The sequence below is a fragment of the Aythya fuligula genome, chromosome 2 (genome assembly GCF_009819795.1).
Source record: "Aythya fuligula isolate bAytFul2 chromosome 2, bAytFul2.pri, whole genome shotgun sequence".
Classification (NCBI taxonomy): Eukaryota; Metazoa; Chordata; class Aves; order Anseriformes; family Anatidae; genus Aythya; species Aythya fuligula.
The window spans coordinates 61,207,814-61,220,428 of NC_045560.1; the positions used below are offsets into that span (position 1 = coordinate 61,207,814).

The following is a 12,615-nucleotide window of genomic DNA, read 5'->3' on the forward strand; positions in this document are numbered from 1 at the left end:
ACAACAACTAAATATAAAAATTCACCACAAAATCCATTTCATCAGCTGAAACTCACATAGTCTTTTTATTATATGCTTAAGAAAAAGTTACTGAGAGCTTTCTGACTGAGAGCGATACATAAATTTAGGGTTGAATCATGAGGCTCCTTTTCAGCTCTTGCGTATGGTGCTCTCAAATCGAAGCCATAGTGTAGCCAGCTAAGTAATTGTGAGATGCACTCCTATACTGTTTGCAGAATAGTAAATTGGCTGTAAGCAAGATATAGCTGAACACCTTCCTGTCTTCTGTGCATTAGGCTCTGCTGTACAGAAGGCCAAATGCCAGTGGGATAGAATAAGACCAAAGCTACAGAATCACACAGAATCACAGAATTTTCTAGGTTGGAAGAGACCTCAAGGTCATCGAGTCCAACCTCTGACCTAACGCTAACAGTCCCCACTAAACCATTTCCCTAAGCTCTACATCTAAACGTCTTTTAAAGACCTCCAGGGATGGTGACTCCACCACTTCCCTGGGCAGCCTGTTCCAGTGCCTCACAACCCTTTCAGTGAAGAAGTTCTTCCTAACATCTAACCTAAAACTCCCCTTCACACCTTAATTTTAAGCTCCAGGGCATGGATCTGAATGGCTAAACCGATCTGAACACAAAGTGCTTGCTGGAAGTTAATGGCAACAGGAAGTGAATATGATTCGTTATAGTCCCCACCCAGTTCTGCTTCCCAGAGAGCCGTGTTAATTTTTGTCCCCTGACATTTCACACCCTCTGTTATTCAGTGTTAAAAAATTAAATTACCACTGTCCTTCCCTGAACTTTTCTGTAGTTATTTTCTATTTGGGAAATACAGCATATCTCTAATTCTTGCATGCATGAAGCTGTAAGTAGTAGAGTGAAGCTTATCCCAGAACAGAGACATAAACTTGTTTCAGAGTACCTAAGCTTTCCTGAGCATATGTGTGATCTAACCTAGCAACCTTTGCATACCTGGGGTACACAGCATGATTCACCTAACATACTCCAGCTATCTAATTTAGGGTAAGATGCAGTGCATGTTAGAAATATCCAACTGTGCAGTACCAGTCAAGGACATCTAGACAGTTTACTGTTGCAACCAGTTATTCTCTAGGAATTTACAAAGATTTTAAAATGAGTGCAATAACTGATTACCTGAAGAGGTAATAGTAAACATATCCCCTTCTGCAGGTATGGTTTTTCACTAAGTAATATTAGTATGCGTAGTGCTGGTGTTCACTGATGAACACAGATATCAGGGAACCCTTGAACTATAGTATCTCCTCTAAAACTACACCTCAATGAAAGACATCAGTCTGTACAGCAATCAGTCCTCAGCAACTTTACACAGAAGCATTTATGGACCTTTCTTTTTCCTGATTACTAGTACAGAACAATGCTCAGGAACCTAGAATACTCATTTTCAATTGAATGCTTGTAAGAGAAAATAAAATATTGCCTAAGGAAATGAACATTCCTCCTGAGCCACTTGAAGGCAAAGGCTTCTGCACTTTTCTGTGTGGCTATGCTGTTATTCTCCAGAAATTTCTCCTTCTATTTCACAACCCTTCATCATGATTTATGATGCCCTCACCGTGTCTGGATGTGAAAGTTGTTGGTAGTTCCCGTGTGTTCATAGTCATGGATAGCAGCTGCGAAGATCATAGCGAAGATCTCCAGCTCTGTCAGCCAGTGCTGAAAAGAAATTACAGAGCAATCAGATAAGCTGTCATTTTCCCAGGCATTAAGGCTTTTGTCTTTTAAGGCAAGTTATCCCCCGCTGACAGTCAATGCTGCACATCATTGCTTTTCCCCTGCAGCTTGCCAGCTATTTTAAAGCAAACCTCTCTGGCTGATTCACCAAAGCTGAACCAGTGTTTTTCCTGAAGCTTCATCTAAATAAACTGAACTTCAGCAAAATAGTTTCAGGAACTAATATGTCTTAAGACAAAGGCTTAAGACAGAATGAGGGAAAAGAGTTGCCCTTCTTAGATAGCGATGTGTAAGGATGAGAAGGAAAGGTCAATTTTTTTTCAAGAAAAAATGGATGATATATATACAGGTATGCACATACCACCAAGGTATATATTTGCAGCTCAGCTGACCTTTGCAACAGAGTCTCATACAGAAGAATGTCACTTATCTCCACTAACTAGAGGAGTCATTGTCAATCACTGAATCATGAGGAGGACACAGCCTCACAAGATGTACATCTTGTTATTTATTTATCATTCACAGAAACATCTGAGAAAGCCCTAAGGTTGTTTTTCTTTTTTTTTTTTCTTTTTTTTTTTTTTCCCTAATCACCTAGCTGAAGTCTTATTTTTCAATGCTATTGTCACTTTCATCTTGGATTTCTAAATGACTCAGATGCTTTTAATAATTTTTCTGAGTCAATCAATCTTTTTATTTCTGTTTTTCCACTGGTAACAATGCAAAGAGTGCTGTTAGGATCAAGTACCTCAGAGACAAAAGGCTCTAGATACTGTAGATGCTTTAAATATTTGTATGAAATGCTCCTACAATTTGGAGAAAACCCTTACCACAGTGGTTGCCAAACATTTTTGTAACAGCACACTATATTTTGACTAAAATTCACATAGGAACTGTCTTTTAATTCAAAGCCCATTAAAGGCAGAATTGTTTTGTAAATCCATTCTAGACATCTGCTGTAGCTCAGGGGCAACCCGATTAACCATATGCAGGGGAAACACAGATAACTGTGGGGCCCTGCACACACAGCTACCTGTCCAGCTCTTCTCCTGCCTTTCACAGCCATCTCTGCATAGCCATAGCAATCATAATATTTTCTCTCTCTTTTGTTTTGTTTTGTTTTGTTTTGTTTTCTTATTTGTCATCTTCATGCCTGAACAGCCCCAGCACCTCTGGGTATAGAGGTGCTATATGGGGCTATATATATATATATCTCATATATATATATGAGATAGCCCTAAACATCAATGGCTGTGCAGCTGGAGAATGAAGCTCGTCTCAGCTTTAAAGATCTCCTTATATTAAATGCGGTTTGAAGTTATTTTCCGGGTATTTTGCACAACGACACTGACCATCATCAAGGTAGGTCTTGACTTGCTTTTTACTTTTTTTTAATTGTTTTTGAGAAGTGTGAGGGTGAAGAGATCAAGAAATGAGCAGACAGAGAAACTAAACTACCTTCTCCTTTTTTATACAGATGGTCAAGAACAGGAACAAACAGTGCTGGTAGTGGAGAAATAACCATCATGCTTCTATTTTCAAGTGTGAATTGTGAATAAGGAATGCTTTACAGCTGATAGAACATGGTTTCAACTTTCAAGCACCAAACTTCTGAAAACTACACTGTGAAAAAAAAAAAAAAAAAAAAAAACACATACACACACACAAAAAAACAACCAAGGGTTTCCAGGCTTCACACATAGATTTGAACTTCATTTTCTCAGCCGTGTTCTATCATTTTCCAAATGGAGATAGTCCACATGATAGACAAAAATCCAAAAATCAGGCAGAACCACTCATGGACTGGCAGAGCAAATCCACGTTAAGCAAGTAGAACCACTACAGGACACATACCCAGCTGGTCTAATGAATCCACTTCGGACCTTCTGGGCATCATCTGACAAGTCCCATTCCAGCAGGGTCTTATGACCCAAGCTTTAAAATGACACCAAGGCAATGAGCTCTGTGCTTCCTTCTGTCTCCTTCCTTAATCTCTTAAGGTACATAAAGGAAAAGTGCAAACTTGCATGCTCTATCAAAGCATCATTTGCTGAACAATATCAGGGTAATGTAAGTTTTCAATAGGATGTAATATACCTGAGGAGAAGTTTTAAGTATTTGAGGAAGGCAGCTCAGAATACAGACTGAGATTACGGTTGAAACCTGTGGCTAATTAAGTCTGGGAAAGCAGCACAAAGTCAAAATAGACTTGTAATATGAGAAAAAATAGCAGGCAAACAATTGGAAACTTTTAGTTCCTTTTTCCTGCTATAACCTTGTAAGAAAAAGCAAACAAGATGGCAAAGAGCCAGCAGAGAACGGAAGTAATTCCATCAAAGTTGTGATATTACCCTATACTAGTCTCTAATGGACTTCATCTTGCAGAACAGAGCACTACTGTTAAAGAACAAAGACATGGAGAATGATTGAGAAAGCAGCAGGATACTGTTACGGGTGAAGAGAGCGAGGAAATGTGAAAGGTTTTCATTTCTAAAGGGCTGACAAAATCAATCCAGAACAAAACCTTCAGTGACGATGGAAGGGTGGGGAGAAAGGCATGAAAGAACAAGTATCGGCTTCCAGAATGGGAACAAAAAAAAAGTGTAATGAGGCATGATTGTCTTTCACAAACATATAATAGATATGAAGAATTAGCTACTCAGGGAAGTCATTGGCATGTAAACAAAAGGATCGATGCATGCAGAAAGAAAAAGGAAGAGGAAAGACTAGTGTTTCCAAATCTAACAAAATGAATGAAATGTATTGCCAAGAAAAAGCGGCAAAACAAACACAGCAGTAATTAGCCTATTTCCTTGCACTGAGTTTATGGTCCTTTGTTTCAAAGCATTTACCATTTTCAGAGCCCATAAGCTTATGATGATCTGCTTATTAACCACAGTAGTGCACAGGAGAGGAGGATCTCGCTTCCCTTTGGTACAAACAGATGTGACATAAATCCTGCCCTTCTGCAGTTTTACAGGTCTTCTGCATAGAATCACAGAATCACAGAATTTCTAGGTTGGAAGAGACCTCAAGATTATCGAGTCCAACCTCTGACCTAACACTAACAGTCCCCACTAAACCATATCCCTACGCTCTACATCTAAACGTCTTTTGAAGACTTTGTGACTCCACCACTTCCCTGGGCAGCCTGTTCCAATGCCTAACAACCCTTTCAGTAAAGAAGTTCTTCCTAACATCTAACCTAAAACTCCCCTGGCGCAACTTTAGCCCATTCCCCCTCGTCCTGTCACCAGGCACGTGGGAGAACAAACCAACCCCCACCTCGCTACAGTCTCCCTTGAGGTACCTATAGAGAGCGATAAGGTCTCCCCTGAGCCTCCTCTTCTCCAGGCTGAACAAGCCCAGCTCCCTCAGCAGCTCCTCACAGGACTTGTTCTCCAGGCCCCTCACCAGCTTCATCGCCCTTCTCTGCACCTGCTCAAGCACCTCGATGTCCTTCTTGTAGCGAGGGGCCCAAAACTGAACACAGTACTTGAGGTGCGGCCTCACCAGAGCTGAGTACAGGGGGACAATCACCTCCCTAGCCCTGCTGGTCACACTGTTTCTGATACAAGCCAGGATGCTGTTGGCCTTCTTGGCCACCTGAGCACGCTGCTGGCTCATATTCAGCTGACTGTCCACCATCACTCCCAGGTCCTTCTCTGCCTGGCAGCTCTCCAACCATTCCTCTCCCAGCCTGTAGCTCTGCTTGGGGTTATTGCGCCCCAGGTGCAGGACCCGGCACTTGGCCTTGTTGAACTTCATGTAGTTGACCTCAGCCCATCAGTGCAGCCTATCCAGATCCTCCGACAGAGCTTTCCTACCCTCAAGCAGATCGACACACACGCCTAACTTGGTGTCATCTGCGAACTTACTGAGGGTGCACTCGATGCCCTCGTCCAGATCATCGATGAAGATATTAAAGAGGACCGGCCCCAGCACCAAGCCCTGGGGGACGCCACTAGTGACTGGCCTCCAACTGGACTTGACTCCATTCACCACGACTCTTTGGGCCCAGCTATCCAGCCAGTTTCTAACCCAACGAAGCGTGCGCCAGTCCAGGCCACGAGCAGCCAGTTTTTTGAGGAGAATGCTGTGGGAGACGGTGTCAAAAGCCTTGCTGAAGTCAAGGTAGACCACATCTACAGCCTTTCCCTCGTCCACCCAGCGCGTCACTTTGTCATAGAAGGAGATCAGGTTCGTGAAGCAGGACCTGCCTTTCATAAACCCATGCTGACTGGGCCTGATCGTCTGCTTGCCCTGCAAGTGCTGTGTGATGAATCTCAGGAGGATCTGCTCCATGAGCTTCCCTGGCACTGAGGTCAAACTGACAGGCCTGTAGTTTCCCGGGTCTGCCCTCCGGCCCTTCTTGTAGATGGGCGTCACATTTGCTAGTCTCCTAGACTGCTTTCTCAGGGCTGTGTTGTGCTTCCAGGATATGTCAGGGAAGTTGAAGTCCCCCACAAGAACAAGTGCTGAAGATTTTGCAACTTCTGTCAGCTGCTTGTAGAATTCCTCATCTGTCTCCTCATCCTGGTTTGGCGGTCTATAGCAGACCCCAACCAGGACACTAGCTTTGTTGTCCCTGCCGATCCTAACCCAAAGGGACTCGACCTTGTCATTCCCAGCCTCGAGTTCTACAACATCGAAAGACTCTCTAATATAGAGAGCCACACTACCACCCCTTCTGTGCTGCCTGTCCCTTCTGAAGAGCTTATAGCCAGGCATTGCAGCACTCCAGTCATGAGACTGGTCCCACCACGTCTCCGTGATGGCAACCAAGTCGTAGCCTGCCTGCTGCACGATGGCTTCCAGCTCCTCCTGTTTGTTACCCATGCTGCGTGCATTGGTGTAGATGCACTTCAGCTGGGCCATTGCCTTATCCTCCAGCCTTGCCATTGTTCCCCCTGGCACAGCCCCAACAATCCTAGCTTCAGCCCCATCCCCCTTCCTACCTAGTTTAAAGCCCTCTCAATGAGCCCTGCCAGCTCCTGGCCCAGGATCCTTTTTCCCCTAAAGATAGGGACCCGTCTGCGGCCATCAGGCCAAGTGCTGAGTAAAGTGAACCCTTCTTAAGTAACTCTTGACAGTATCAAAGAAAGAATTGTCAGCTTTAACTTTTGCACCACATTTGTACCCACTTGAATCCACCTGTCTGTATTCACAAAAAAAAAATCATATGGTAATTCCTAATAACAATAAAGATTAATCAGAAAATAATACCAAATAAAATACTGATCACACCTGAACATCTGAGCTAAAGGAAAGCAGCTCTTGGAACTTGTTCCTACCATTCATGCTTCTGTAATAATACTCTAGGTGAAAAACATCAGACTAATTCCAAATTCATTATGTCTATGATGTCTACGTCTATGATGGAACCCAAAACATTCTCCTTTGCACGTCTAGCTATACCTAACTCATTCCAAGGCATCATCCTGAGCAAGAAAATAACAGGAAAACTACAGAGATTTCAGGCACTGCATGTGATTAGAAGGAAAGACGATTTTTACTTGAAAAGAAAGCAGATGAAAAAAAAAAAAAAAAAAAGACTGGAACTAAATTGTTGTAAATAACATGAAACAGAAGAGAGGAAAATGAACAGTATAAAGACAAACCACACAATTGTTTCTTCCTTTTGACACTAGAACAAATGACTGCTAAGTAGACTCTAAGTTTGAAAAAAGGACTTTTTTACGCTGTAAATAATAAGCTAAGAAGGCAAATGAGGGCATTGTTTCTATTTTATGTTTTTTTCTTTTACGATTTTTTTTAATGATCACCTTTTATGATTTTTTATTTGTTAAACCAAAGGCCCCAACATGGTTTCTGACATCAAAGTCTTAATTTCCAGACTGTCCAAATTCCTTGCATAGATATTGTGAAAGTGATGAACTGAATGACTGTTTACCCTAGGGGAAGGAGCAGATATTGATATGAGAAAATTCTGGAAAGAGGAAAATATCCCCTACCTTTCTTTAGCATGTATGAACACACTACATACATGTATGTTTGTAAGAAGTACAATCCTGCTGTGAGCAGGAGATTGGGATAGATGACCTCCAGAGCTCATTTCCAAACAACAGTAATCTACTCACATTGAGATGGGCTGTATCCTGTGGGGAGAAGGGAGAAGTAAGAGAAGTAAGAGGAGGAGGAGCAGGAAGAAGAAGAAGAAGACAAAGAAGAAGATGAAGACGAGGAAGAAGAAGAAGAAGATGAAGAATAAGAAGATGAAGAGGAAAAAAAAGAATTCTAGTAAGGGAAGCAAAGCTGAAATGTTATTGTTGGCTTGCAGTGTTGCAAGTCCCTTGTTCCTGGTAGCAGGAGAGTGCTTTCCTATTGTGCTACATTAGATGCTAAACCAAATGCGACATATTTGGCTGTGGGAACAACTAGTGCATGGGATTATTTCTGGGAAACAGCTGACAATTCACTACAGCCTCCAGAGTGCAACTCCACCATAACAGCCTGCATGGGATACTTATCTGCGTGTAGTTTATTACAGCAGGAATAAAAAAGCAAAGGGCTTAGTTCAGGCAAATGAGTCACTGACTTCAGTGCCAGCATTTACATACATTGCACACAATGCACACAAATTCTCGTTTCCTTTTTTTAGATGTAAATCTTGAATATGCACATTATTTGACCTCTGCAAATAATTTGGAGCATTGTTTCTTCTAAAATAGATGAAAAAAATGATTTAAAGATGTAAAAAAGGAAGCACTTTAATACTGAAGACTTCTTTTATATTTGTCAGTTCAAACCAAGCATCGCAACACCTGAAGACTTTGAAAAGCATGTGGACATAGGTAATTTACTGGACATAAGTAAACACATGACAGAACAAAAGACATAATCTAAAGGATGATAGGTTTGTGCACTTACCGCCACATTCAGATAAGGTTGGAAAACATTACAGAGAGGGTCGAAGAGAGATGTTTAACTTTTTTGTTTGTTTGTTTTATTTCTCTGTCAGACTGGAGACTGGGATGCACACAGCTGTTACTTTTGCTCTGACTTGCTCTAGCACTCAAACACCTGAATAGTTATTTCTGGAATTCCCTTTAAAGTCTACAAAATGCCTACATTATAGTGGCTTGTATAGCAGCCTTGGCTAAACAGTCCCCAGAAACTTTTTGCAAGATATGTTGCCACTGAGGTGCCATTAGGACATATTTAATGATGCTAATATTGCAAAAGGCCAGAAAATATTTTACATGACATACCTTCAGAATGATCTGTCTTTAATCTGGGATAACACCTTTGTTTCAGAGAAGCATTGTGTATAAAAGCAGAGGAAAAGCAAGTAGACTGAAATAGTTTAATCTTCATTAACTTTAAGAAAATATATTCTCCAATCTCCAAGAAGAAATTAGGTAAGAGAAGAGGCCATACTTCTTTCAAAAGTCTCCTCACTGCTATGAAAATGCACAACTATAGTACTGAATACATAGACTTCAATGAGCACTGAATAGAGTTCAATGGAGAATCAAAGTTATTTAACTCAAATTGTAATTGCAGTGAGTTATTCATTTAATAACTTGACTGAAGAAAAATAATCCAAGCCTTTAAAACAAGTAACCTAAATTTAAACCCAAGAAAAGAACAAATAATGTAATCCTGGGAAAACAAGAAGCTGGAGACCAGTGAACACCAAGAGAGGTGGTGTCAGGAAAACAAGTAATGAAATACAAGTTGGAAGTCAAAAGACTGGAACCAGTCAAGAAAAAGGGAGGCATTAGGATCACCTGTATCCATGAAAGGGCAAAGGCTGTGGGTCTGGCAGCACAGTCTGCACTGTCTACCTCAGTGGCAGCTGATAGCTCCACCCAGGCAAAGCTTCTGAGGGATGAGGCTGCATTGCAGACTTCCGACTGCTGGAAGTGCTTAGTTGTTTTTTGTTTGTTTGTTTGTTTGTTTGTTTTTGTTGTTTTGTTTTTGTTTTTGTTTGTTTGTTTGTTTTTTCCTTGGGGCAGGGGCAGGGACAGGCAGCAGACCTGCCTGCAAAAGGTGCGGAGGATCTCCAGCACCAGGTGGCCAAGCTGTAGAAGGCAGTGAGAAGGTGGCGCATTATCAGGGAGGCTGAGGAAGAGTTAAGACAGATGGATCCCAGCGCAGTCTGCAGTGAACCCACAGCCCATGGCCAAACAGCCCCAAACTCCCTCGGCAGCACTTACAAAAGGGAGGGGGACCAATAACACCACAGGGTGGAGGCTGGCTACAGCAAGGACCAGCGGGAGAAAGTCTTCCCCCAAAGCCTACGGTGCCCTTACAGACCTGCTTCACCCCTCTGCAGACTTAAAAGGAAAGACCCGCTGCAGAAGGGGTGGAGCTGAGTAAGGCCCAGTCTGCTCCCTGCAAAGTAACAACTAGTCCAGCTAAGAAAAGGCGAAGGGTGACAGTGGTAGGAGACTCTCTTCTGAGAGGTATGGAGACACCCATCTGCTGACCTGATCTGCTCTTGAGGGAAGTCTGCTGCTTACCAGGGGCTTGTATCAGGGATGTTACCAAGAGACTGCCAAGCCGTGTACAGCCTAAGGACTATTATCCACTGCTGCTGTTTCATGTGGGCACCAATAATGGAGCCAGAAGCAATCTGAGGAGTGTCAAGAGAGACTAAAGAGCCCAGGCAGCAGCAATAAGGGACTCAGAAGCATAGGTAATTTTTTTCAACAGTCCTCCTAGTCAAAGGGAAGGGAATTGAAAGTGCCAGTCGAATCTGGCAGATAATTGTGCAACTGGTGCCACAGACAGGGTTTCGGCTACTTAGACTATAGGACTTGCTTTGAGAAACCTGGTCTGCTGTGGGCTGATGGGATCCACCTGTCATAGGAGGGGAAGAGCATCTTCGGTCATAGGCTTGCCACGCTGATGAAGAGGGCTTTAAACTAGAGTTGCCATTCTTGTCAAATGTCAGCTATCCCTAGGTTTCTTTGTAAGCAAGTTCAGAGGGTTTTAGTGTAGGAATTGGATGGAGATCATCTTCTCTAAATACAGCTCTTGTCTAGCCCAGGTAAGTGGAGTGAATTGTCCTTTGGAGGTTACTGCCTTGCTCCCTTAAGTAAGAAGAAAGCTTAGACAATTTGCTTCTTCGCAGTAAGTGAAATGAATCCCAACAAAATTGACTTGCCAGACTCACCCAGGCATCCACTCACTCACAGACTGTGGCAGACTGGAGAACTGAGCTTGGGTTTTTCTCCCATTCTCTCTCAGAACAGTTAAAAGAGTTATCCATATTCACACCCAACTTTTTTTTTTTTTTTTTTCTAAATAATCCTAATTCTCTACTTTTATTAGTAAAGCCATATCAAATGCAGTTTTTCTACAGTGCAAATGGGCTCCACTGTGGATAATCATAATCTATTTACTAAACAAAAACTGCTGTAATCTCATTACGTGTTCAGGATGCCAACTCCTGTACTTACCACTACGCCTGTCTTGAAAAGGAGGTAATGGACTGTCTGTGTCACATCCGCAGCATGCATTAGGTTGTGATAAGGATTTTTGTGTTTGCTGTACCCAACCTCCAGAGCTTCCACAAAGGACACCAGGGCAGAAATTGGGATCTGAGAAAAGTAGTACAGAATTAAAAATGAAATAAGCACCTGTAATTGCTAACATTTGGATGGAACTATTTTTATAAGAGGCCCCGAAGAGCAGTTTATACTTCACAAACAAATAGCATCCTAAAACATCTTAAATAGGCACTGGAGAGAGAAAGTGAATCAAGTTCACTTCCTCCAACTGGCTTTCCCATCCCTAATTATGTTATGGATGATGAATCATTCACACACATAAACACACACTGGTCAGTACACTATGCAGTGCCATTTGGAGTGCACATGCAGTACAAAAAGTAACAGAGTACTTGATTGATTGCGCCCAGAGAAATATTTCTGTTTAGGACACAGGTGTCTGTGTGTTCCCCTCACAACCCTCTGGTATGTATCACTGCTTTACTATTCACATTCCAGATTTTGCAATTAAATACATCATATAGCAAGTCTGAGATTCTCTATTAAGAAGAGTATCATTTATCAAACCTCTGATTTTTTGTTGCCAAATCCAGAGTGCCTATACTATGGGCTTGTCATACTTTTTGACTCCAGGAGTATAAACATACACACTAGAGAAAATTAAATTCAGGGGATTTCTATGGAGGAGACTACATAGGTGGTGTCAGCTGCATATATATGCAACTAGCAGCATGGATTCTCCAATGTTTTCCTCAAGCTGTAAGTACTACACTTTCATATTTCTATAGTTAGAGTTTCATAGTTATTTTCCTCTTGGATATGTATCATGGGCTGATGTAATTCTGACCAATCATCATCTTCAAACATTTCTCATCAGACATGGGTAGTTCATGAAGTACAGGAGTCAGAGAAATGTAAACATTTCCCAGTTAAAGCGAGTGGGACCTCCCAGAGAAAGTGTCAATGGAGGTAAGGTTAATGGAATATTTGGGTGGGGAGAATGGTAAAGATTTAAGAGCAATACTTCTGTGATCCAAATGTAAGCCTGTTCAAAGTTGGAGTAAAAGATATGTAGCATTTGAGACTAACAAGCCGTGCTCTCATTTTTTGTTTGCATGCTTGAGATTGCCAAGAGTCTCAGGAGAACGACACCATCATTACCACAGGATCAAGTGTAGTAGTTCCCCTAAATTTCATGGGGAAGCTGTTTGAAGCGTACCCACTACATGGTGTCCTATTGCAATCTACTTAAATAACATCTTGCCCTGGTTACTGAAAAAAAAAAGTTATACTAACCTTTTAGGGGAAACAGTGAACACAAAGCCTTCATATACACCTTCAAATACAGCTAAAATAATTGCATTCTGAATGGAACAAGCAGAATAAGAATGAAATTCAAGAAAATGCAA

General features: G+C 41.9%; 1 protein-coding gene across 1 annotated transcript in view; it reads right to left on the reverse strand.

Annotated features, from left to right (window-relative positions):
- The window catches only part of PDE1C (phosphodiesterase 1C), a 308,560-nt gene that overhangs the window by 61,208 nt on the left and 234,737 nt on the right, over positions 1-12,615 (reverse strand). Inside the window, exons 8-9 of the mRNA XM_032181068.1 lie at positions 11,156-11,296; positions 1,606-1,706 (exon numbers count right to left, since the gene is read on the reverse strand). Coding sequence (XP_032036959.1) covers positions 1,606-1,706; positions 11,156-11,296 — 242 coding nt within the window. The remainder of the gene's footprint in view (positions 1-1,605; positions 1,707-11,155; positions 11,297-12,615) is intronic.